This window comes from Tauraco erythrolophus, chromosome 2 (genome assembly GCF_009769465.1).
Source record: "Tauraco erythrolophus isolate bTauEry1 chromosome 2, bTauEry1.pri, whole genome shotgun sequence".
NCBI classification, from domain to species: domain Eukaryota; kingdom Metazoa; phylum Chordata; class Aves; order Musophagiformes; family Musophagidae; genus Tauraco; species Tauraco erythrolophus.
The window spans coordinates 86,064,351-86,089,998 of NC_141466.1; the positions used below are offsets into that span (position 1 = coordinate 86,064,351).

General features: G+C 39.2%; 1 protein-coding gene across 1 annotated transcript in view; it reads left to right on the forward strand.

Annotated features, from left to right (window-relative positions):
* DISC1 (DISC1 scaffold protein) overlaps nt 1-25,648 on the forward strand; it is a 192,140-nt gene that overhangs the window by 65,446 nt on the left and 101,046 nt on the right. Inside the window, exons 6-8 of the mRNA XM_086627398.1 lie at nt 2,191-2,245; nt 6,852-6,954; nt 21,260-21,448. Coding sequence (XP_086483524.1) covers nt 2,191-2,245; nt 6,852-6,954; nt 21,260-21,448 — 347 coding nt within the window. The remainder of the gene's footprint in view (nt 1-2,190; nt 2,246-6,851; nt 6,955-21,259; nt 21,449-25,648) is intronic.

Here is a 25,648-nt window from a genome sequence, read left to right on the forward strand (position 1 = left end):
ATAAGAAGAAAGGCATAGGGAACAGATTTATTAAATAGAGGTACCATCTTTATACTGATGTTCTTCTGGCTATAACTGCACTTTACATTTTATTATGACCTGGGTCTTTAGAGTTGAATTTTATACGACAGTTTCAGAACAATTGGGCCAGTCACCCATTATTCATTCAATTACGCACCGCAGCCTTGCTGCTCCCTGTTGACATCTGTGCACAAAGCCCAGCTCTTTTTTACGTAACCTGACCAGCTCAAATGCCGATTGTGGGAGATGCTGGAAGTCCCCGAGAGCTCCAGAGCCTGAGGAAAAAAAAATTGCTAGATAGTTCATTCCCTCTGGCATGCCCAGAGGCAGGCAGGAAGCTGATAATGGCATCATTGCACATATAATATTTTGTGTTTTGCCCATATATTGCTGTGGAAAAAGGAGAAATTGGAGAGTGCTATGTGGGAAATGTTGTTAAACCACTTTTATGTAGCTAGCCAGCTGTATTTCTGTTTGTTGCCTTACACAGGCATTAACTTAACACCATCATGAGCTGTTTCTGAGGGGGCTGCCTCATCTGGAGCTGGAGGGACCCCTGTGTGCTGTGGTGGTAATGAGATGACTGGCCATGCTGGGCTGTAGATTGAAAAAGGTGTGTGCTCTAGGAAGCAAGGCATTAGGGAAAGCAGTGTAAATAGCTGTCTCATTAACGCGATTAAATGATACGCTGGGCAGCTGAATTCTGCCTCTGAGGCTGTCTGGCTCCAGTGTGCAGCTGGGTGAGATGGTCCAGCCAGCATTTCTGTAGGTGGTCAGTAAAAAGTCCAACTTTATGTGCTTTGCAGTTCAGAATTACATAAATGCTGACTCTTGGAACAAGACTCAGTAAGTGCTGTGCTTGGAAAATATGAAGGAGCAAGTTCTCAAAAGAAAACTGAAATGCATAGAGGTAGGCAGCAGGGAATGTGTGCATGTCAAAATGGGCACTCAGTGTGCTTTCTGAATAAGTGGCTTGTGTTTCCTCCACCTGTAAAATGAATACAGTGCTGTCTTACCTTGTGAGAGTATCATTGAACTAAATCCAGTGATATTTTTCAAATGTTTGAATGCTTCAGTGCTGAACACTAAAAAAAAAAAGCTTAGAAATAAATTAATAGGTCTTTATTCATGAAGAACATCAGAGGTAGGCTGTGAAAGTAGTACGATTTTTACAACACAGCTAAAAGGAAGAATTGAAATGCTGCTAGTAGGGAGTGCTGGCTGTCATGTATGCTGAATTGAAGCTATTTGTTTTTTTCTTAGAGAAAAAAAATTCTTACAAAAAAGAAAATAGTTTGTGATAAAGTAATTAAACTATAAAAGTGTACGCTTGCGAAGTAGGAAGGAGGGAAATATTAGTGTTGCAGAATAATCTCTGTACTAACTCTTAATACTTGATTTGACTTGGATTTGTGAACTTTGTTAGAAACATAACTTGTAAATTTATTTGCAAGCACCAAAGGCACAGGTTTATGTTAGGTTTGGTAATAGCAAAGTAATAAACCTACCTGGTTTTATATGTGGAAGAAAACCTTGACTTTGTTCATTTGAGCATGGATGATGCCTCAATTCCAGCTCACTGTTGAATCAGTTTGGTACAAATATTTTGTAGGTTTTTATGAAACTGAACAAACGCAGTAGCAGTATTTCGTATAAAATTACTGTGAGAACAAGTGACTGCAGTTGAACTTTTCCTGGCAGAGTTGGAAACTGGGTTATAAGAGGATAGTTAACTGCAGGCTCTTTGTGTCAGAAACGCCTTTGTGTTAGGTGTTTGGATGGTAGCCTCTCAAAGTACCAGACCAGTCCTGGATACTGCTGAGAACTTCTAAGATGATACGGTTACACAAATAATCATAATTATGTTTCAGATGGTAAGTAAAATGTGTATAAACTCATTAATTAAGAACTGTAGAGCTAGTATATGAACAGTTTTGCAAACAAACAGGATTAAGTGGGTAGAAATTGGGTGGGAAAAAACATTGGTTAGTCATTAGCAACACTGAAACCAAATATATGGTTGTTTATATCTTGCTATTGGCTTTTTTTTTGTGTTAGTATGAGTCATCTTAAAGCCTGTATACTTCCCTATGAAAACATGTCTTGTGTAACAGACCGTGATGAGCAGAGAAGGTCAACTTTATTTTATTTTATTTTAATCCCTTCTAGCCTTCAGGAAAAAGAACAATTGTTCAGCATGTCCATTAAAGAAACTACTGCCAAAGTAAGTACATGTCAGTTTTCAGTTCTTCAGAAATATTTAGGGAAGCAGATAATAGCTTGCATCTTAATAAATTGTCTGTGTTTTAGAAAGTTGGTTTTGTGGTGTTTCTTCTAAACAGATTTTGCATGTAAATATTTTTAAATAAATACTCAGAAAAAGCCCCAACCAACTCTTATATTTGGACAGGCCTCAGAGATTATGCTTACGGAAGCAGCTGGAGTAATCTATTGTTTCTTGGCTTCTGTTTACTAGTGATCAGACTTTTTGCTGGTTTCCATTTAGGAACAGACGACTAAGCTTCATGAAATGAAAGTGAACTCTGGTCACAGCTGAATGATTCCACTCTTGGTACAGAGCATCTTACTTTCCTAGCTGACTGGTTTCATAGGTGTGAAGGAAGAGCATAAATGAAGTACCTCTTTTCTCTGCCCTTTTATTGATGATCTTTGAGGTCCCTTCCAACCCTAACCATTCTATGACTAGCAATCTAATTCTTGTCCCCCTTTAAAAATAGAAAGAAAAGTAATGTTGCATATTTAGCATGCCTTTTGTTTCTAACCAGAAATGTTAATGCTTTTCCTTTAATTTTCTTATTTCTTATGGGCTTCTTCCAAGAAAGAGAATACCGAAGTTTTCTTTTTATTTCTGAATGGCTCAGTGAGCTACAGAGCATCTTTGCTTCAGGAGTGCTCCAGAAAAAAGATCGATTTATTGTAATTAATTCATGTAGGTCTATATGGAACAGGGAGTGGAAAACATTTCTTAGTTTTGATCAGTAATGAATTTATACTCTGACATAGGTTTATTTTTCATGGTGTTTCTCTAATAGCACTCACCAAAATTAGTGAAAATTTTATCGTTTATAATCTATTCTTGCTAATCCTCTTGACCAAAACTTTCAGCGTGCACTGTTAAAAAGACCATTTAAAGACTGCATCTCAATACTCCTCGCTCCTCTTCTGCCTTGTTTTGAGCTCATTCTCCTCTATTCCTTGCTTATGCACACATGTTGGGGAAAAATTAATGTAGACCATTATAACATGATGCTCTCCCCTGTATTTTTTAAATGACTATGAACAAAGTATCAAGGAAAAGATTGTAATTGACCTGTAGCTCATTGACTAAAATGAATAAGGCATTCAGTACCTCAGAGTGATGTGTTGTTTCAGGCTATCTGCAAGCTAAAACATAAGTTAAAGGTTTTGCCTTCTCCCCTGAAAAGGTGTGCTTCTTGAAGTTTTATTTTACAACCATAGTGTCTAGAGATTTTTTCATTAAGAGCTGAAACATTGGTTAACAATTGAGAAGTCTGCGAGGTAGAATTCCGCAGCCTGTTTGTTTCTTTAAATATTCAATAGATAAAATATTATTTTCATTTCATTTCATTCCTGTGTGATGGCTTTTATTTATTAGAGAAGATAAATAGCAAGCACAGAATGAGACTCCTCCAAATAATTTATTATTTTATTTATTCAAATCATCTCATTCAATTATTTTCTTCTCAAACTGAATGGAGCTGGTCTTTTAAACTTTTCTGTTGTATGGGGAAAACACTACTTTGTCAAAGGTCTCTTCTTTCCCCCTGTGCTACTTGTATTTATATGGCCTTTTCTGCTTCGTCTGTGTTGTTTTCAGCTGAGGCTGCAAAAGCTAAGATTAGCCTGTTAATGAACGGAACAGTCTTCGTTATCCACCACCTTCCTTCAGAAATTAATATCTGCTTTTGCTAATGGCAAGATTGTGCTGTATGGGAGATCCAGGTGGGCTGTCATTTCCTTCAGGCAGTTTAAAGAGAATTTCTCTGTTTTTTCCAAAGTGCTGTTGTAAAGAAATGTGAAGGTTACTCAAAACTTTTTTTTTTTTCTTGAAATGGTTGGAGGAAGAGTAAATTTCAGTGCTTTAGTCAGTGTCCTTGTCCCTGTTTCTGCTGCTTTAGATTAACATCGTACGCTGGCAAGATGGAAGAGGATGACAATGGACAAATTTGCTTTTGATATTTTGCTGCTTTTCATCTTGATTCCACATATCTTTGCTAACCAGCATCCTACTGGTTTCAGATAGACTGTTTTTCTGAGTAGCCTTTATGTATCTGAACACAGATTTGTAAGGTGTATTCTAAATAAGAGCCTTTTTTTCCTTCTTTTTTTTTCCTTTTTTTTTTTGGTTTTTAGAGTCTGCTTTGAAAAACCCCCACAAACCACTGAAGAGGATTTAAAAATAGATACAGTAATATTTGGCTGTAAAGAACTTCCCTGAAACTGAAAGGGAATTTTTATAGACCTGGAGCTTGTTGGTCCATGGGCTGCAGCAGAGCTGATCACTGAGAACAGGGAAAGGGCATCGCTGAGGCCACAGGCACTTGCAGTCATACTGGTCAGGGGAGGATGATGTGTTCCCCGGGAGCAGAGAAGGATACTGGCTTTGTGAATGTTCATCATCTTTGTTAGCTAAGAAATAACCTTTCCTCAGTGGCTGAATAAGCTACTGTAATGAATAACGGTAGCTCTTATTAAGATAAAATAACAAGAAAAAAATGAAAAGAATTGGAGCTTGTAGAATAGAACTGTTGTAACACAGAAGCAGTGCTGTTAGTTTAGAGGATGTTAGTTTGCCTCTCCCAGACGCTCATTTAGTTTTGTCAAACTATGCCACGTGATAGGTCTGAAGATTAATGTTGTTCATCTATCTACAGAACACGTGACATAGATACAAGCAGAGGCTTGGTAACGTACTTATCTCACGTTCCAGAAGAGTCATCTCTGCAAGCTAGAGGAACTTCCTTTCAGCCTCTGGTCCCTGTATTTGATCTGTTAAATACAGAGTGCCAGCGAGCTTCGTTCTGACAGTAGTGCTTACAAAGTGGACAGTGTTCACTAGAAACTGATTAAACCTCCCAGCTTATTTTGCATAATTGCCAAACAGCTGTCTACTGGTAATGACTTTAAGTTACTACCAGCATGGGATATATTCATGCGGTTTTCCTGGAGCTGAAAGATTCCCCATCTAATTGCAATTCACTGAGCCATTCAGCACCCCTAAAGAGAGAGTGCTGCTTAGGAAGAAGTCATTAAAAACTTTTGGATTTATTTTCGAGATGTGAGACAGAAATGGCCTTTGGGTTCTTTGGGCACGTTTATTCACCTCTGACAGGTTTGGGTTTTTTAAAACATTTTAAGTGGATTAGTAGGCAAGTCACTTAGAAGGGGATACTGAAACAAAGTGAAATATCTGGGAATTGAAAAATGATAATAGAGGCAGAAGTGATGAGATATGTTTTTTAAATTAATAGGAAGACTCGGAAGTCTTTACATAGTAACAGTTACTGCTTGGAGAATAGTTCTGTTGACTCAAGAAAAAAATGACCCGTTTATTGTTAACAGATGCTCTCAACTAAAGCAAGAGGGTATTACCCATTTAAAAGGATTTACAGTTAGTGTCATATCTGAATTATACTTTAATTGTACAAACAGATAAGCCATTAGACTTGTACGGCCTTTGCTCTTAAAAAGTGGAGTCATAGCTGTGCTTCTGTTAATAAGCATGGTACATAGGCTTGTTTTTGAGGGGGAGTGGGAAGTCAAGGAGGGCAGGGTAACTTTCCTCTGGAGATTTCATTTCACGTCTCATCTCATCTCTTCACAACTGGCCTGTGCCTCTCTTGACTATTGCTTTACCCTTGGTTCCAATGAATGCAATGTTTCTCAAGTGTCATCTACAATTTTAAGCGAGTGTTTGATGTCTGCCTTTAGAACAAGAGATTTGCCTTAGCTTGGTGAGGGATTTTTCTGCTTGTTCATTTTGCTTTCCTTCACAAATGATGCAATATGGAGTAAGAACCAACATTCGAGAATATGTGGGGGTTGTAAGAATTGTGTATGCTGTATAAGGTCCTTCTGAGGTCATAATGTACGCTTAAATGTGAAGTACAGAAACAATTGAACTTCCTTTATTTTTTCTCCTGTTTCTCTTCATGTGTTTAATACCAGTCTTGATTAATTGCTGAAGGAACTTACAGTTAAAAAGACAAAAAAGAGAGAGAGGAAAAGTCAGAAACCTGAACCCCAGTCAGCTGTGTCTCCTGATTGTGAAACAAAGTACAGTATTGAGCTGCTATAGCCTTATTTCTTGCCTGTGTGGAGAATTAATGATGGCTGCTTTGTCTTTTTTCAGTTAAGATGTGCAGCACGGTATGTTGCGTATAAAAATTGCTGTACGTTCTGTGTTATGACATCTTAAACTCCAGACCTTGGCTTATTTATGCTTCTCTCCAGGCATCACTGTTAATGCTGAAATTGTATAGAATTAGTAACATGGCCTTTCTTCTATGTGCAGCCTCAGTATCCAGTAGTGAAACATGTCCTCTCTCACGCGGGTAGCTAATGTTAATACTGTTCCCTATTTTCACAGTCACATGTGCAGCAAAGCCTGGAAATTTTGATTCATGTTTGGGTATTTCTGTAAAGACGTCACTTTTTATTAAGCTGCTTCAGCGTGCTGTAGGATGTTACGTTGTGTCTGTAAACCAAGAACATTTGAAGCTCTGTTTAAATTGCCTTATGCTTTTACATGAATGAATTGTCTATCATGGCTGTCTGCCCCAATCTAGGTTTGTACGAGTCAGAAACTCTGCAGTACTTTGAGGAGGAAAGTGAGTGATATTGAGACTCAACTACCATCACTACTTGAAGCTAAAATGCTGGCTGCTTCAGGTAAGTTCTAAGTGATGAGAAGGACTAACACTGAGTGGTGTGTTGGAGCAGTTGTTGACCTTTTCATAGCTGAGACTTCTTATGAAAAGTCATTGATGTGCACTTGTCTGGATCCCTTGAAGTCCTGGCAAGTCCAGCAGAACTGGCCTCTGTCGTGCCTCGTGTAAAGTACTTCAGGCCCTTCTCCACGGCTGGGAACTTCTGGCGAAGTGGATGCTGTGTGGTAGGCAGAAAACATGCAAAGAATGTGGTATTTTTCCATAGGTGAAATTTGATAAATGTTGATCAATAACTGTTCCTGGACCTTACAAGTTATATGCCTAGAGCTCTGTAGCTAAGAGCATAAATTTACAACAAAGTTATAATGATTACAAGTGTGGCTTTAAATGACACTTTAAAATGGAATACAGTAATTGGCAGCTTCTGCTGTTCAGATCATTAAACAACTAATGCAGGCAGAAAAAGAGCAATTTGGTCCTTCGATCACTCATGCATGTTATTTACAACCAGTAAGACATTGCAATGTGATGGCAGTCTGGTACATAACAGCTTTACATGCCACTTACTTGGAATTACTGCACTGTTCACTAAGGAAAAAAGGCAAAGCACGGTTCTCTCTCTTAAGTTTGAAGAGGTGGGTTTTCTAATTGAGCAAATTGTTTGCAGATGTGTAAGTAGATGTCTCTTTGCTAGACACCTGCCTCAGAGGAAGCTGAATAGGAAGGAAGGTAGGCTTGGGTACAAGGAATTTTCCAGTGTTACACCAAGTAAAGAAGGGCTAGAGGGCTTTTAATACATGTCAAGGCAACATGTTGTAGCTATCTTGGTGATTTACCTTCTCAATTAGATACAAGTATCTGGTATTGGCACACACAAATTGTTTTGAAATGAAACCTTGTGCAGTATCACATGTTTTTTTTTTCCAGAAGTGGATAATGTCAGGCTTGAGCTAAAGCCTGAAGGAAATTAAGAACCGGATCTTGTATAGGTACTGAGCACGTTCAATTTACTCGCTTCCCATAACACCTTTTTGAAATGGAAACCGTCTCTATTTCTCTCTGCCCACCTGCGAGGGGTAAACTGAGCAATCACCCTTTTCCACCCGTGGGCTGTTTGAATGTAGGTAATTTTCTTGCTTTCAGAAACAGGGTCAAAGTTTTCCCCAGCTGTTTTATGACTTTCTTGAGAACAAAATAGCCCATAAACTGGATGTGCAACTGCTTCTTGCTGCCAGCAGGAAGCAGTTGGCCAGAAAAGATGTGCCTCAGTCTGACACTTTGAGAGAGTAAATGACAACTTGAGGATGATTTCCAAAACATTCATAACAATATTTTATACTTGTTAGCTCTTAAAAGGTTGCTTGTTTCAGGAATGAATTCAAAAGACGATTTAATGCTGATGTTTCTATAAGCTGTTTTCACAGTAGTGCGACTATGATTGCCTTTCTATGCTTTTAAAGAAGTATTGGTGCTATTTCTCAGTACTGATAAGATCCACTGTTTCTTTTTTTTTTTTTTATTCTTACTCTGAGAAACTCTTACTTGAGGGAATTTTAATGACTGTGAATGGTACAATCTTAAGTTGTTATTAAGGCAAAATTATGGAGGGAACTGGTTGAAAATCAAGGACGAAAGGTAATTTGGTAATAGTGGATACTATAATTTCTTTACCTCTTTGTAAGATATGGATATATTTAGTTGATGTGATGGCACTTGTTTATGCTAAATGTAGAGTAGTATGCAGAGGATACTGGGGTGTCATGGGTTAGGCTGCTCTGGCAACCAAACCCCACACAGCTGGTCACTCACCCTCCCCCAGCCCCAGGGATGAGAGAGAGAATTAAAGGAGAAACGGGAAACCCATGGGTTGAGGTAAGAACAATTTAATACAGATGAGTAATACACAGTGTAGATGCTCACCACCCCCTCTTATCCGCAGCCCGTCTCGTCCCGAAGCTGCAATCCCGGACGAACGTGAGGCCCCGAAATAGAGAGGGGCAGAGAGAGAGAGAGAGTACTCCAAGAGTGGGAGTACTGGGAGAGAGGGGGGGAAAAAAAGGCAATAGAGCAAAAGCGCAGAAGTGCAAAAGAGCAGAAGCGGCGAAAGAGCCAAAGCGCAAAAGCCCTTCTTTCTGGCTGTCCCTCACCTTTATACTGGGCACGACGCTGCATGATATGGAATACTAATTGGCCAGTTTGGCCTCAATCTTAAGTTCCACCACAAATCACAAGGGGAGTCGTGGCCCCCTTGTCCTGGCTATGCTCCCCCCTTATCCCGCCGTGCTTCTGGACTCCGCCAGAACATGGCACACTGAAAAGTCCTTGGAGTTTCACTTCCAACTACAAACATCAGCTTGCCATCAGCATTCTTCTCAGAGCGAGCCTCTGAGTGAAACCAAAACACAGAGCTCTTCTAGCTGCTAAAAAGAAGAGCTAACTGTCCCAGCTAAAACCAGGACATGGGGAAATATACGAATAAAACCCCAGCTCTCTGAAGACCTTAAAGTAAAAAAAAAAAAAAACAAAATAAAAAAAACAAAAAAACTTCTGAAACAAAAAAGGATATTTAGTCTTAGAGCATGAAGTGGTAAAATCAGAAAAGCCAGGATGCAGAATGAATTGCAGTTAGCAGAGAAGCAAGTCAGGAAGAAAAGATTTGGTAAATGCAGAAGAGGAAAGAGGAAGGAAGAGATAAAAATAGCTGTTTTTTTTTTTTTTTTTTTTTACTTAACAAGGTGAAAACAGTGAGCAGTGGATAATACAGAGAAGGCTGAATTATTCTGTTTCTGTGTATTCCTGTGTTAAGCATAAATGAATGACACCTCTTAAATAAGGCATAGTTAAGAAGTAGGTCTTAACCTTTTAAACACTGGTTAAGATTTAAGCAAGATACTGTATTGTACGTATCTCCTGAACTGTCAGGCAGCTAGCAGAATGTTAATGAACAGCCTGGATATATTGCATCATTAGAAGGCTGGAGAATCTTCAATTGGGTGATATGCAATTATTTAAGAACAGCCTTGGAATAGCATGAAATTCAGAAGGAATTATAATGCAGGAATAATAAAGTTTGGTGGTAATAGTTAGAGTTTTCGTTTAGTCTGGAAGCATCAGGCAGGGATAAATGTCTGTTATTTCTGCTTTTTTACCAGTTCAGCAGTTTATCTTACTTTTAGCAGTGAGATCATTCATTCAAACAATTTCTTTAAATAACAGTACTAGTGGATTACTGAAAACAACTGTTTATGTCTAAACAGATGTTGTGTTGTTTTTGTTTAATGTAGCATTTTCCTTAAGGAAGCAGAGTTAAGTGATTTTGGAATGGAGAAAAAGCAAAAAGGTAACTGAATGCAATTGCGCACATCTGGATTCATGTATCCCAAAAGTTATGTTAGATGAGCTTAAGAATATAGTTATTAAGTGACACATTAGTTTTCAGAGCTTAAATGTGATGACTTAATGATGTGGTGACTTGGAAAGCATGATATATACCTCAGCCTTTAATGGCTACCTTGATAGCTTCAGACAACATTCATCTTCTACATGATCTGTACTTCCTATTTCAGACACATTGATTTACAGTATTGGTGTATTTGCACTGGAAAATGTAAGAATATGGCCGATCTTGTTTTGAGACGAAAATACCACAAAAAATGCAATGTAAGCATAACAAGTCTATTAGTTCTGTCAATAGAATACCTTGGATTTTAAGACTGTATAATAAATGGTACTGTAAAGACATAAGAGGCATCTCTCCTCCCTATTATTTCATCCTTGGAAGAAGTGTAAAATTAAATTTGGAGGAGAAAGAAAGAAGGTTTGTGAATCTTTGGATTATTGAAGGCCATGAAATAAATACAGTAGATTAATTAAATCCCTGTGAGATTTCATATGGGGAAAAAAATAGCAGCCCACACTTAAACATTCAAGAGGTATTTCTATCAACAGTTACAATTCAGATCCTTTATATCAACAACTTCCTTACTTCTGATTGATGTTTGCGTGTTGTGATAACTTGCAGTTAATACACCTGAGATGCTAGTCCAGGATTTTTCTCCAAACATAATTAATATAATCTTATTATATTGTTCACAGTTTTTAAGTCAGTAGCTCTAGCTAATTATAGCTAACAAGTACTCCTGATTGCATGAGATGTTACTGTTGACAAACACACTTGTAAATACTCACCGATTAAATCTTACAGTTTAGCATCTAGGTTTTTTTTTTTTTATTAAAACAAAGCACCTTAATGTCAGTGCTTAAAAACTTGCATGTGATTGTTATAACCATTACTTCTTACAGTACTTCTTAATAAGCTTATAAAAATTTTGTCATCAGTTATGGGAAGAACATGGCAGTACATGATACTCTGTTCTTTCTGTTAGCATCGTGTGTCTATTCAGCATGAATTTTTTTCGGGGAATAAATTTCAGATGAAATAATCTTAAACCCATAAGAAAATTCAAATAGGACAATATATAAGCAAGTATGAATGCAACTGTAGAAATATTATTAAATTATTTTCCTACTTTGGCCTGTTTTGCAGGAGAGCAAATCATATATGAGAAATGGCACGTTTCTCATTTTCCCTTAGTGAGAAAATAATTTGGAAATAGGAGGGAGGATGTAAACTAAAATGAATTTGTAGTCATCATTTCGTCTGTTTCTTATATTTGTATAAAAGAGGTTGTTTGATATATTTTACGATGTCTTCATAGACCCTAAGTAATTTTTTTTTTCCTTCTTGAGAGCGTGTAATAGCACGGGACTAGATAGCCAGAAAGTGGCTAGCAGGGAGCTAAGCAGACGTGAATGAAATAGAGAACTACGTAATGAATTCAGTACGAGATGAATGTCATTAACTTTCCTTGTGTCTTTGTAAATACAAATTAGATCCAAACATAAACGTTAGAATGAGGTGACTTGTAAGTAGTTAGAACAAAAACATAGTTCTGATCTTAACACTGTCTATACCAGTAAGAGATCGTGTGTCATCATCCTATAATTACCACTATATTTCATTAAATATCTGCAAATGGGAGCTGCTTGGAAATACTGTTGTGGGATGATTTCCAGCAGCACAAACAAAAGGTTTTTTTCCTTGTGTCAATGTAGAAGTGTAGTTTATAAAAAGCATGACGTAAATACTAGATACTGTGTTCTCACAAAACTAAGTGCTGTCACCTCTTTGCCTGCTCTTTGGTGCTCATTTAGGACAAATTCTGCATGGCTGAGAAAGCAACTGTAACCAAAAAGCCTCCAGCCTTCCAGCTTTGGTGTTAAGCATTCCTATCGGGAAGAAGCATGTCAGAGAGGGATCAGAGCAGTCCGGCTGGAAGATGCCAGTGCAGGGTGAAGGACATTTTCAGCCATGCGTCTGTGTGTTTTGTAATGTGCAAGTCTTGTTTTCATGCCTGTGCTATATTCTGTTATTTGATGCAGAAACATGTATGGGCATGAAGTTCTCGACGTGGTGTTGAGATCTTCCCCAGGCACGCTACATACAGCTCTTAATTTGTCTTTCATCGGGAGGCAATGGTGCTCCTATTTCTTCTGTCTTTCCTGTTTCTGAGAACTGTTTTTTGGTAACAGCTGGAGAACTCGGCTAGTCTTAGAGGCAAAAATACCAATACCTCTTTGTGCCTTCTCATGAAGGCTTAGTTTTTTGATGAATTGGAGTCTGATTAGAGGTCTGTATCTTGTCAGATGACATAGCTGGTTCCCTATTTTCAGATTCTTGCTTCCAGCAGTGGTCGGGGTTGATGGCTCAGAGGCATATTGAGACTAATTCTTCATGCTTGTATTGCAATGTCTGGCTTCAGCATACACTGCTGTGTATTGGCATGTCTTCCCACAACAGTCACTTTATGCTCCGTGAAGTTAAAATTGCTGCCATGTATTGGTGCAAGGGATGTACTTTTTGGCAAGCCTATTAACTCATTTAAAAAATAATGCCAGTGAGCACCCCAAACCAACTCTCAAACAGTCACGCAGACCTCAGGCAGCTATGCTATTTATCGTCTTATCTCATTTCCAAATGAGACTGCTGTGTGTTACTGGCTTTCAGTGAACTTCAAGGATAATTTGTTGTAGCTGAAGTTCCAGCATGATATGTGACCAGACAGCAGAAAACCATTGCTTCTGTTGCAGAAGTCAGTCATGTAACAACTTACTCTTTTTTCTCTTCTGTTACCGAAGCTGCTATCCCTGGAGCAGGATAGAAGGTCGAGTAATCTCTCTGGCAGTTCCTTTTCCGGGGTTTTGTGCTCAAAGGAGAAATGTAGATGGGGATTGCTGTGAAAAGAAGATCCTTTCACCCCATGGAAAGACTGTGCTGTAGTCTGAAAGAGATGGGAGAAAATGTCCATGCAGTTTGTGGAAGGGGACAGTGATGTTCCTCTTTCTACTGACTGTCCAGGGAGCCAAGGTGACAAACGTCTGAATGTCAGTGCACGCACTTCTGGTGCCTACACCTAGGTGACATGAATGTTTCTCTCTCATATCCTTCTCTGATGTTCTTTCCTGGCCTGATTGGTAAAAAGGGGGTTGTGGATTTCATGCAGCCCTCAAGATCCTGGAGATCAGGTCTGGGCTGTTTCCTTATTCTCAGCATGTCCCTTCCTCTCCACTGGTAGTGGTAGTAAGTGGAGGCAAAGGCAGGAGAGAGAGGAGATGTAAAAGAACCAGAGATTGAGAGGCATACAATAAGTATGAGCTATGAGGGAGAGGGAAGTGATTATGTAGGGAAACCTGTGTGGACATATCTGTGCTGTTGGGTAACCCTTGATCCTTGGAGTCACTTTCAGTCGGGCATCCTTTACCATGTTGAAAGGGAATTGTATATGTGACTTGCAACAACCATTTATTGGCTAATACACATAGTAAATTGCTGGGACTAATGAGCTCCTGGGCTATACTTGTCACCCCCAGTGCAAGCACTTGAGAGCATCTGGTGGCCTGGCAGTCACCAGTAGCTATTGCTCCTTCGAGCAGGTTGTGTCTTTGTATTGCTGAGTTGCCATCTTCCAAACCTCTGCCTTTTTCTTCAAGGTTTTTGTGCCTTTTCTCATTGATAATTTTCATTTGAGCCTGTGAGTTGTTATTACTCATTTAAAACGTCATTATTGTTGGGTTTTTTTTCACTTCCCCCTTCCTCCCCCCCCGTTTTTTTTTTTTTTTATTTATTTATTGCTAAGTTGTGGTGACTGATTCAGTCTGAGTACAAGAGGCTTTCTGTGGCAGAGAATTCCTCCTCCAAATGTGTGTCTGTGAGGTCTCTTGCCTGCTTCTAGATGGATTTTCTTGCTTTACCTTTGAGGATCACATCAATCATTCAGTTGCATTATGCTTCATAAAAGTGTTGACACGTGTTATTGCTTAAAAACAATAATTGTGATTAAAATATGCTAAAAATCTGTAAAGTGTTTCAGGAGATGGTAGACTGTCCCTCATTTGCTATTTGTTTTTTTCAGAGGTGCAAACACGCTGGCAGTGCTTCCAAAAGTCTAACATTTCTGTCATGTTTTTAGCTTTTTCTCTTTTCTTTATGAGCAACTGAATGATATTTATTTTCTTCAGTTTCTTTTCTGGTGTTGGAATTGGTTTGTATTCCCATTAATCACAGGGTGGAGGGTTTTAGTCTTGAATTGCAGTGCCATTGATAAATACCATGGTGGCAAATGCCCTAAGCTAAAATGTAAATTTTCACTTTCTTATTTATTATTAAAGGTAGTGTTATAGTCTATGAAGAATTAGCTTATAGATAATGATAAATAATGACCGGTCTATTCTTTCCTGCACTCAACCCAATTCCAGTATGTATGCTTTGCTGTTATGCCAAAATTAGCAATTAGCTAATTTGATGGTACGACAAAAAAAATAATACTAGCTCCTTTGCTGGTACTACAATGAACATAGTTTCAGTAGAGATAGGAAGTAGTACCTCTCTGCTTCAAGTATTGAGTAATGGAAACTGTGGGTGTCTGTGGTTTCTGGCATAAATATGAGAGAAAGTGAGAGTGAAAAAGTTGTGGGCTGTTAACTTTGTCTTGTATTTTGAAGGGCAAATATTTAACAAAGCTTAAATAATAACGCATTTGTTGGTTTTTACAAAATGAGACAGATTTCAAACCATGTTTTTAGTCTTTTTTTTTTTTTTTTTCTGGCAAATAGTATCAAAATAATGATATGTTAGTTTGAGGCTACTAAATGGGCAACAATCTGCCCAATATAGTAAAATCTAACAATGAGCTGTTGTAATGGGCATGAGTTTGTGGCATGTAACTATATATGGAGAAAATATACTTGATAAGCAGAGCGCTGTTTAGCAGTAGTGTATAGCCATACAAGTAAAATTTTGGCAAAAGAGGAAAATAAGGTAAATACATTATTTATATTTACAGAGAGTAAAAGCAATTATCTCATAGAATCATAGAATGGTTTGGGTTGGAAAGGACCTTAAAGATCATCTAGTTCCAACCCCCCTGTCATGGGCAGGGACACCTTCCACTACATCAGGTTGCTCAAAGCCTCATCCAACCTGGCCTTGAACACCTTCAGGAATGGGACATCCACAACTTCTCCGGGCAACCTGTTCTAGTGTTTCACCACCCTCATTATAAAAAATTTCTTCGTTTATATATAATCGAAATCTCCCCTCTTTCAGTTTAAAGCCATTACTCTTTGTTCTATCACTACATGCCCTTGTAAAGAGTCCCTCTCCAGCTTTCTTGTAGGCCCCCTTCAGGTACTGGAAGGCTGCTGTATAACTACTTTGTGCCTGGTGATAGTATTTTTTTTGTTTTGTTTTTCTGATTTGTGTTGTTTTGCTCAGTTTGACTGGTGTTTTTGGCCTTCACATGAGGCCATTGGAGCTTACCTGATGTTACTATCTGTACAGACCAGCAGATGAAGGATATATACGAGGAGGGAGCTCCAGAGGGCAAGGTTGAGGAGGAAATCTAAGCTGGGTTTTCATTGCTGTCTTTTGAGATAATGGTAACATTCAGCCCCTCAAAGTTAATGTACATACTCAGCTCCTTATGACAGTGTACTGCAAGCATGTTATTCAACCTGTTCACAGTAGTGGATACTTCTAATTAGCTGGAAAGTGAAAACACAACTTCCCAGTGTTGTACTTCTACAAATATAATTAGTTCAGCCAAGTTCATGTGAAATGATTTCAGATTTTATTATAATCTCAAGTTTACCTCATATCATTATTCTCCTCTCCCCGCCTCCCTCCCCCCTGCCCCGCCATTTTATCCAACCACGGTTGATCTCATGTCTTTATTCAAGTTGAAATGGAATGGATTTAAGATTCTCATAGAGCAACAAACTTTCTAGCCTGGACATTTATAAGCAATTTTCTGAACGTATTTCCCCATTTCTGATTTCCCCATTTAGTGTGCCACTTTGCACCCCACCCAGTGTGTTTATATGAATGCATATGCAGTGGCTAAAATTGGACATTGCTAGTAAGCATCACTGCGAGACAGGAGGAAGGACAGGAAAAGTGACCTTTTGCCCTTCAGTATCCTTCATAGAATCCCTTTCTCATGTCTTGGTTTAGACCAGAAGCTCAGCTTTGGTCTTAGATTATTAATTCCTTAGTTTTGTTGTCTCTGTACGGATTTTCTGAGTGAGCAGCCCAATTAGCTTCAGTGATTTTTGAGTTTCTTGAAAAAAATGAGGAATGACTTTATCTAATGTTACCCAATGATAGTGTTATGGCTCTGACTGGTTGACAATTAACAGTTATTGTGTGCACTTAAGCAAAAAATTATCATCAAAAAGAGGAATTTTAACGTTTTCTGGATATTAGCAGAATAAAATATTTTGACAAGTCTTCAGCAGCATCTTTCTACAGCATCCAATGTGACTTTGTTTCTTAACGAACATAAAACCCCAAGAGGGCATATTTTTTAACGCCGATAGCCGGGGATTATGTATTAATTTTTAAATCAACCTATTTACGACATTTAGAAAGCGGTTATTTTGGTTGCTGTAATTCAGGTCACTGATGGCACTTGTGGTGCATGTGTTTGTATATGCTCTTCTGAATTTTCACTGCAGACTTCCAGACATATCAGCTGTCAGGGGGAGCTGCATCAGGCAGTTTTGGCTTTTGGGTATATATATCTGGTGCCATTTCCTCATAGCCTCAATTTTGATATAAACTTCCCCTGTGGGAATTAAGATCCATTCAGTATGTATAAAACTTTCATAAGTTTTCAAAACCTTTTTCCTTGCTGTCTTCTAAAACGTAAAAGCAGACTCCAGATTCTAATGAAGAATCTCTCACCTTCATGTTTTATTAAGGCTCTTGCGTATTGATGCTTGGGGTGAGTTCAGGTGAAGTAAAGATGCACTGTTTAATTGTAAGTCTTGTTATCTTAGTAGCATCTGAACATTTGCCATTTTTCCAGTGATTTTCTCTTGTTTACCTTGCTGCTGTATTTTGCCTATTGGTCCCTCTCTGGAAGGAAACAGGAGACCTGGTTACCCAGGATATGGAGAAGGCTGAGTTACTCAATGACTTTTTTGCCTTGGTCTTCACTGGCAAGTGCTCTAGCTGCAGTGCTCGAGTCACAGAAGGCAAAGGCAGGGACTGGGAGAATGAAGAACTGACTGTTGTTGGAGAAGATCATGTTCAAGACCATCTAAGGAACCTGAAGGTGCACGGGTCCATGGCACCTGATCAAGTCCTGAGGGAACTGACTGATGAAGTTACTAAGCCAGTACTAATCATATTTGAGAGGTTGTGGCAGTCCAGTGAAGTTCTCACTGACTGGAAAAGGAGAAACATAGCTCCCATTTTTGAAAAGGAAAAAAAGAGACTCAGGAAACTACAGGCCAGTCAGTCTCACCTCTGAGCCCAGTAAGATCATGGAGCAGATGCTCCTGGAAACTACGCTAAGGCACATGGAAAATAAGGGAGTGATTGGTGACAGCCAACATGGCTTCACTAAGGGCAAATCCTGCCTGACAAATTTGATGGCCTTCTACGACAGGGTTACAGCATTGGTCAATAAGGGAAAAACAATTGATGTCATCTACCCGGACTTGTGCAAGGTATTGGACACTGTCCCACATGACATCTTTGTCTCTAAATTGGAGAGACATGGATTTGATGGATGGACCACTCTGTGGATAAGGAATTGGCTGGGTGGTCGCACTCAAAGAGTTATGATCGATGGCTTGATGTCCCAAGTGGAGACCAGTGAACACCACACGAGTGGTGTTCCTCAGGGGTCGATATTGGATTCGGTGCTGTTTAACATCTTTGTTGGTGATGTGGATAGTGGGATTGAGTGCACCTTCAGCAAGTTTGCTGACGACACCAAGCTGTGTGGTGTGGTTGACATGCTGGAGGGAAGGGATGCCATCCAGAAGGACCGTGACAGGCTGGCAAGGTGGGCCTGTGTTTACCTCATGAAGTTCAACAAGGCCAAGTGCAAGGTCCTGCACATGAGTCAGGGCAATCCCAAGCACAACTACAGACTGAGGGGTGAATGGATTGAGAGCAGCTCTGAGGAGAAGGACTTGGGGTTGTTGGTTGATCAGAAGCTCAACATGGGCTGGCAAAGTGCACTTACAACCCAGAAAGCCAACTGTATCCTGGGCTGCATCCAAAGAATGATGGCCAGCAGGTCGAGGGAGGTGATTCTGCCCTTTACTCTGCTCTCGTGAGACCCCACTTGGAGTACTGCATTCAGCTCTGGGGCCCTCAATATCAGAAGGACATGGAGCTCTTGGAATGAGTCCAGAGGAGGGCCACAAAGATGATCTGAGGGGTGGAGCACCTCTCCTATGAAGACAGGCTGAGAGAGTTGGGGTTGTTAAGCCTGGAGAAGAGAAGGCTCTGGGGAGATCTTATCGCAGCCTTCCAGTACCTGAAGGGAGCCTACAGGAAAGCTGGAGAGGGACTTTTTACAAGGGCGTGTAGCGATAGAACAAGGGTTAATGGATTTAAACTGAAAGAGGGCAGATTTTTTATTAGATCTAAGGAAAAAATTCTTCGCTCTGAGGGTTGTGAGGCACTGGAACAGGTTGCCCGGAGAAGTTGTAGATGCCCCATCCCTGGAAGTGTTCAAGGCCAGGTTGGATGAGGCTTTGAGCAACCTGATGTAGTGTAAGGTGTCCCTGCCTATGGCAAGGGGGTTGGAAGTAGATGATCTTTAAGGTCCCTTCCCGCCCAAACCATTCTATGACATATGGGATAGATTAAGTTAATAAAATTTGTGCCTTTGTTTCCCAATAAATGCACTGGTAAGCCATAAGATCTTACTGTTTGTAGAGCATATTTATAGTTATTTAATTGTATAATTCTTTGCAAGATGGAGCTGTCAAACATGGTTTTAGCTGAGAATTAGAAATAAGAGTTTTGAACTCTTAAAAGAAACAAAAAACCTGCAGCTGTAAGCAAGTGAAAGGGGTTGACTCAAAGTACTGTAACCTTAGGACTAAATGAAAAAACCCCAACAACCAAACGATCTACCCTACTTAGCAGTGTTCGATCTTTAAATCTGATTTAGTTGTTACAGTCTTTTCCAAACTTTTGGAAAGTGCAGTCTCCCTTTGGCACCTGTCCTTATACGGCCACTCAAGTTTGCAGCAGCATCTTTCGTCCAGAAAGATGGTTGTAATTATATGCTGGAAGTGCTTCCATTAAGCTCTAGAGGAATGGATCCACTGTGAGTAGCTGGCAGTGGTTTGCCATCTTCTGACCAGTGTAAATACTTGCCTCCCGTTCTCGCTTTCCTGTCCTGAAGGAACTAAACAGCAGCCAAACGATTCCTGTTTAAGACTTTGTGACTAACACTTTTGAGACACCAGGTAAAAAGAAAGTAATGCCACAATTTAGGATACTCTGATGTGGATTTGTTGTTTTAGATTGTCTTAATTTTCTAAGATAAACTTTTAAATGGATCTTTAGTGTATAAGCTACAGTTTATTATACTCCTGAAAAAAAAGCCAAAAACACTTTTATATTTGAATAATGCTGGTGGTATTATAGAGTTATTTCAGGAGTCTAAAGTCATTGCTTGAACTTCAGGAGCTGATGAGACATCTTATATGTGTGACTGGATGTGCTTTACATTAATATTTGCTTCAGGGCTAAATTTTTGAAGTGCTTTTACTTACTAGATGCTTTTACTTAATAGATCATACCACCAAATTCTTGCTAAGTTAAGATGATGCTAGAGTTTAGATCATGTGCTAGAGATCTTTTGTCTTGTATTGGGCAAGTCTATTTGGAAATTATTTTTGTCAAGTATGTTTTAGATTATGGTGGTTTTTTTTGTAGTTTTTTGTGATTTTTTTTTTTTCTACTTCTTTCCCCAACCAAGTAGCTGAATTGTTGAAAAGACGCAGGAACAGCTGTATACATGTAGCATTTTAATAGTTACTCTGCTGCTATTTAAACTCATTTAATAGCTGTCATCATGCATTTATACTTAAGACTTCTCTATGAAGTAAGGAAACGTTCCTCTCCAGGTTCTTAAATAAAAATGGTGTTCAGAAAGGTTAAGTAGGCAAATGTTACTAGGCTGCGTTGCAAACCACTTGAGAATTGAACTTTTGACTCTGGATCCCTGTTCAAAGGTGCTGAACATTTTTAAAAGCTCGAGAGCAGTGTGAGCTGGTGATGCTCAGATATTCTGCCCGTCTCTGAGGTTTCATGCTTTAAGGAGAGCCAGCAGTGGAGAGTTTTGACTTTTAACTATATTCTCTCAGAAGAACATCTCCTCATGGTCTTTGCATGGGGTGCATATCATTTAAGAAATGCAGCATGTCATTTATAAACAACTTTCTGCTACTTGTTATGAACAATGACATAATGTTGCTTTGTTCAAGGAGGGAATATTTCAGGGTCTAGCAGATTGATAGCATCTATTTCAAAAGTATTGTGAGTTGAAGTGTCCTCCAAAACAAGAAAATGGTCTGACACATCACAACGCAGTGATCAATGAATTACAGTGACATTTTCTGAAGTGCGTACCTTAGAAAAGGTTTTCTTCAAAAATGAAAATTGTATCAATAATATAAAAAAAGACTATTTCTGCATGTATAAGGTTAATTGTGCTACAATTATGATTCTTTTTGTAATATGTTAATGAAATAGTTGCTTGCAAAGCAGTTTTTCTTTTTTTTTTTTTTTCCCCCCAAATTGGTCTTTCAGTTGCTGTTGGGAAGTATAGTTTCTTAATTTCCCTTGTTTGCTGTGTAACCTACTGATGTTGCAAGTGTCTGCTTCATTGTCTCTTTCCTCTCTCTTCCCCCTGCCCCCACAAAACATGCAGGAAGTAATTTCGGCACTGCGAAGGATCTGACAGAAGAAATAAGATCATTAACATCTGAGAAGGAGGGGCTGGAAGGACTTCTCAATGAACTGTTGGTTCTGAGTGCCGGAAATGTCCGAAAATTAGAGAGAATTAAAGATGATTACACCAGATTGAAACAAGAACTTGAACAAGGAGAGGCTGCCTTTGGTAAGTAGCTCACAGGCTATTACAGCTTTTACTCAGTCATGAGCACCTAGAAGTCTACTGGGTTTGATGAACCATTCTGCCGTTTGCAAACATTCTGATTTTTCTGAAAAAACTTTCACAAGGACCTAGATAAGCGATATGCTGAATATGCTCTCAGCTGTTTCCACTGGAAGTGTGGGAGGATGAGGGGGAGAAGGGATATCCCAGCAATATACAGCTTCTGGAGATCTATCTTAGCCCAGTTCTCAAAAACTCTCTTCTCTAAGCCCATTTTTTTAAGAATAATGATGATACTGTGCATTTATTCAGAGAAACATATATAGTTTTCTATGTGGAAGCAGTAGATACAGTTGGCTGTGACAATAGAGCTGTATTTAATATATATAACTAAATATTTAGTATGTGTTTAACATATTTGGTGATGAGTCTGAACATATGAGCTGCAAGGGATGCCTGATTCTGAAGGCGAGAGTTCTCTTTGTAAATTTATGCTGAAGGGGAGGGTTAAACAGCTTTCCAATCACAGCTCTCATGTAACTGTAAGCAGTGTGGTTGGGCTGTAGTGTCATGGTGGAATTGGGAAAGTTCTATGCAATAACTAGGAAAGCTACTGACAACAAAATAGCAAAGTCATTCCTAGACTTGGCTTATCCTCTTGTCTGCTATACCCTTTCCTGAAGTTAAGCAGATAAAGTGGCGTTGCTGCTTGATTAAATGAAAAGGCTGAATAACAGTTAATTGCCTACAAATGTACAGTTACTATAGTAACTGGGAGTGCCCCCATTGGCATAAGGGATGTGCAGCAGGGATGTGAGGCTTGTGATGGGGAACGTGTTGACCTGCTGCTGTTGGTGACACTGATTTTGGGAAAGAGTAGTCTGGCAGGAAAATGGCTCCTAAAATGCTTCTGCTGCTTAAGCTAGTAGTGCAGCATGGGCTCAGCTCTTCTGTGCTGTGGGTTAAATCAGTGTGAGTGGTTGGTCACGTTGCTTAGTGCAGCCCATATACAGCTAAGTATAAATCTGAGAGCTACTTTAAAGCTCTAGGGGTTTGAAATGTCTTTTCTCTTTCAGAATCTTACAAGCAGTAGGTTGGTTGAAAACAGGAAAGTGCCTCTGTTTCAAAAGTATATAAAGTTTCTTAATAGGCAAGTGGATAGATAGGCAAGAGTTTTGGAAATAAAAAAGTTTCGTAGGCAATAGAATACATCTGAGACAATATGTTAAAGATGTGTAGAAGAAAAAAAAATATATATACACACTCACACTCTACAAGATAAGAACTTTCTTAGAAACTAGATGGTTAAAAATGTAAAAAATAGTTCCTCAAAGTAGTGCATTGTTATTACCTAAGCCATGTGATTCAAACCCACATCAGGCAATACTTCCTTTTTGCCAGGATTTGCAAGTGAGTTGAAGGGAGTTCTGACCTTTGAATCCGTCCATTTTGTTGCTCCTTTGTTTCTAGGACAATTAAACTTCCTGTAATACTCGTGCACTTCTTATTTGTATTTTTCTTCAGCAGGGTTTTAAACAAAACCTGTGCAAGACTGTTGCTGAAGCAACAGAATTGGTTGCAGTAGATAGAGTCCTTTCTTCCCCTTTGCATTTATGTAGCTATAATGAGGTGTCTTCTTGGTCTGACCTCCCGTCCTACAATTTATGACAACAAATTGCAAAACACTGGGTGTTTACTATGTGGATTGTTCTTTTAATTTGCTGTGATTCTGTAGGTGTAAGGAGAAGTTTATTGTTGTGTAAAATAAAGCTCTATCAAGCACATACTAGTCAGAGATACATAAACTGAAATCTGAGATCTTCCTTTTTCCTCGTCCCTGTCCCCTTGCATGTAGTCAATGCTGTTTTCTTCTTTAACAAATGGAAACTCACTTAGGTTTGAGAATACTAGCATGAGTTTGATACCGACATGTTTAGCTGAATAAAAGCCTTCTGATACTCTCTGGAAAATAGTAAACAGATTGTATCTTAGAGGTGGCATCCGCTTTTACGAAGCAGTTGTTATTTTGTACAGTACTTTCGTGTTTGGGGAATAAAGCATAAACAATTGGAATATGATTTAGTTACCATTTGGTTTTGTTCATTTTGCTGTTGTTCAAAAGAACTGGAGAACATCGCGCTGGGGCTAGCCAAGCTGACTTACTGCACGGCCTCAGGCTTTGTGGTTCACTTAAGCCAGTAAAATCTTGTTGCTGCTGAAGTGAGTGTTTTTGCCTTTTCCTCCTGTTCCTGCCCCATCCCGTACACCAGCTCAGCGCTGACCAAAAACCTGGTGCAAGCGGGGCGTGAGTGCACCCGTGAGACCCACCAGCCATGGTGGGAGTGCCCCCATTGGCATAAGGGGTGTGCGGCTTGTGATGGGGAACGTACGTGTTGACCTGCTGCTGTTGGTGACACTGATTTTGGGAAAGAGTGGTCTGACAGGAAAATGGCTCCTAAAAAGCTTCTGCTGCTTGAGCTAGTAGTGCAGCATGGGCTCAGCTCTTCTGTGCTGTGGGTTAAATCAGTGTGAGTGGTTGGTCCCATTGCTTGATGCAGCCCATCACTGGTTAGTTTAACTTCTGCCTCTATAGCTACAAGCCAGGGAGAGAACTTCTTTCTCCATCTAACTACTAACTGAGGATGTTAATGTCCTCCAGCTTTTTTTTTTTTTTTTTTTTTTTTTTTTTTTTACTATCTGTCTTCCCCGAGTTCATTAGGGAGGCCTTCAGGCCAAATTAGCCGTGCTATTTTAAACAGCAAAAATAGTCTGGGCCAGGCTGTCTGATCCATGTCCTGGCGTGCAGTGGGGATGTACCTGTGATTCCGCCCTGCAGCACAGCTGTGCCACTCTTCAGCTCAGCTCTTTACGAAATAGGCGTCCATCCGTAAACTAAACACAGATTACCGAGAGTAACGTAGAGGAAGAGGTCCTTTAATCTTCTTGTCTTTGAAGGTTTATGCTAGTTTAAATAAGTTGGAGGGTTTATGTCTTTCAGTGTAGAAAGGAGATGCTTTATTTTTCTCCAGGAAAGGTAATTGGATCGACTGGAGCTGTTGTCTCCTCTCATTCTTTCTTTTGTGCTGTTTCCAGGGCATAATCTTTTTCTTTCTCTGCATCAGGAGCCCTCCCTCTTTTTTTAGTATAGCACCTTTTAAGCCGTCTATGCAGGTATTCCTACACATGGCTATTTCTACATCATCTGGCACTTAACTGTTATCTTTTGTGCCTGTGAACTTCCTGAAACTTATTTTGAAATTATTTTTTTCTTTTTTAACTGAAGATAATACCACTTTGTCTGGAAAACATTAAACAAAGAAATTGAGATGCTAAAATATGTGTGTATGTTTGTCTTTCTCTTGTGTATAAATTGATCACCTATTTTTTACTTCATTAATAATTGTTGATTTCTCACAGTAATGCAGATATAAGGAAGCAGACGTCAAGGGAAGAGACTTAATCACACAATAATCAGAGCTGGAATTTTAAATAGGACACATCATTAGCATGTTAATGAATTTTCTCACTTTGTGCCAGCTGCCCAAGTATAAAAGATATTGCAGATGTAGTGCAAAAATCAGGCTTGGCTTACTGTGCTGAGAGCTGTCAGTACTCCCCGTAAAGGAGATTTGACAGAAATCCTTTCATATTTTTAGAGATGCTCAAAAATATGTTTTTCCCGTTGAATAATAGAAGCATTGACAAGTAATGCTATTTATTAGCATTTTAGGATGAATAGTACTAATTTGCCCTTTAGACTGTCGCTTTCTTAGGGTATCAGAACAATTCTGTAAGAAGTAATCAACTGTTGTTGCCGTTTTACAGATATGAAAGCCAGGGACACAGAGATCATGTAATTTTACCTGAAATGATGGTGAAACTGAGTTTCCTGATTAATCTAGCATCAATTGTGATTGAATTAGTCATTTGCAATAAACAGGTTTGAAATCAAGTGATAATATGTGTGAGCTTTACGTTCTTCTAGACTGCAGGTATTCCTGTAGCCTAAGACATAATGGTTCTGGGAATACTGCTGAAGGTCTTGTGCTTTACTGTTGAGCAGATCTGCCTTATAAAGTCAAAAGGTTCTCTTATGGCAAGGAAGGGAACTGCTTTGCAGCCCAAAACAACCAAACCCGTGTTCCAGACAAGTGAAGCTTAATTACCTGCCTGTCTGCCAAATTGCTGGATTGCGCTTATAAA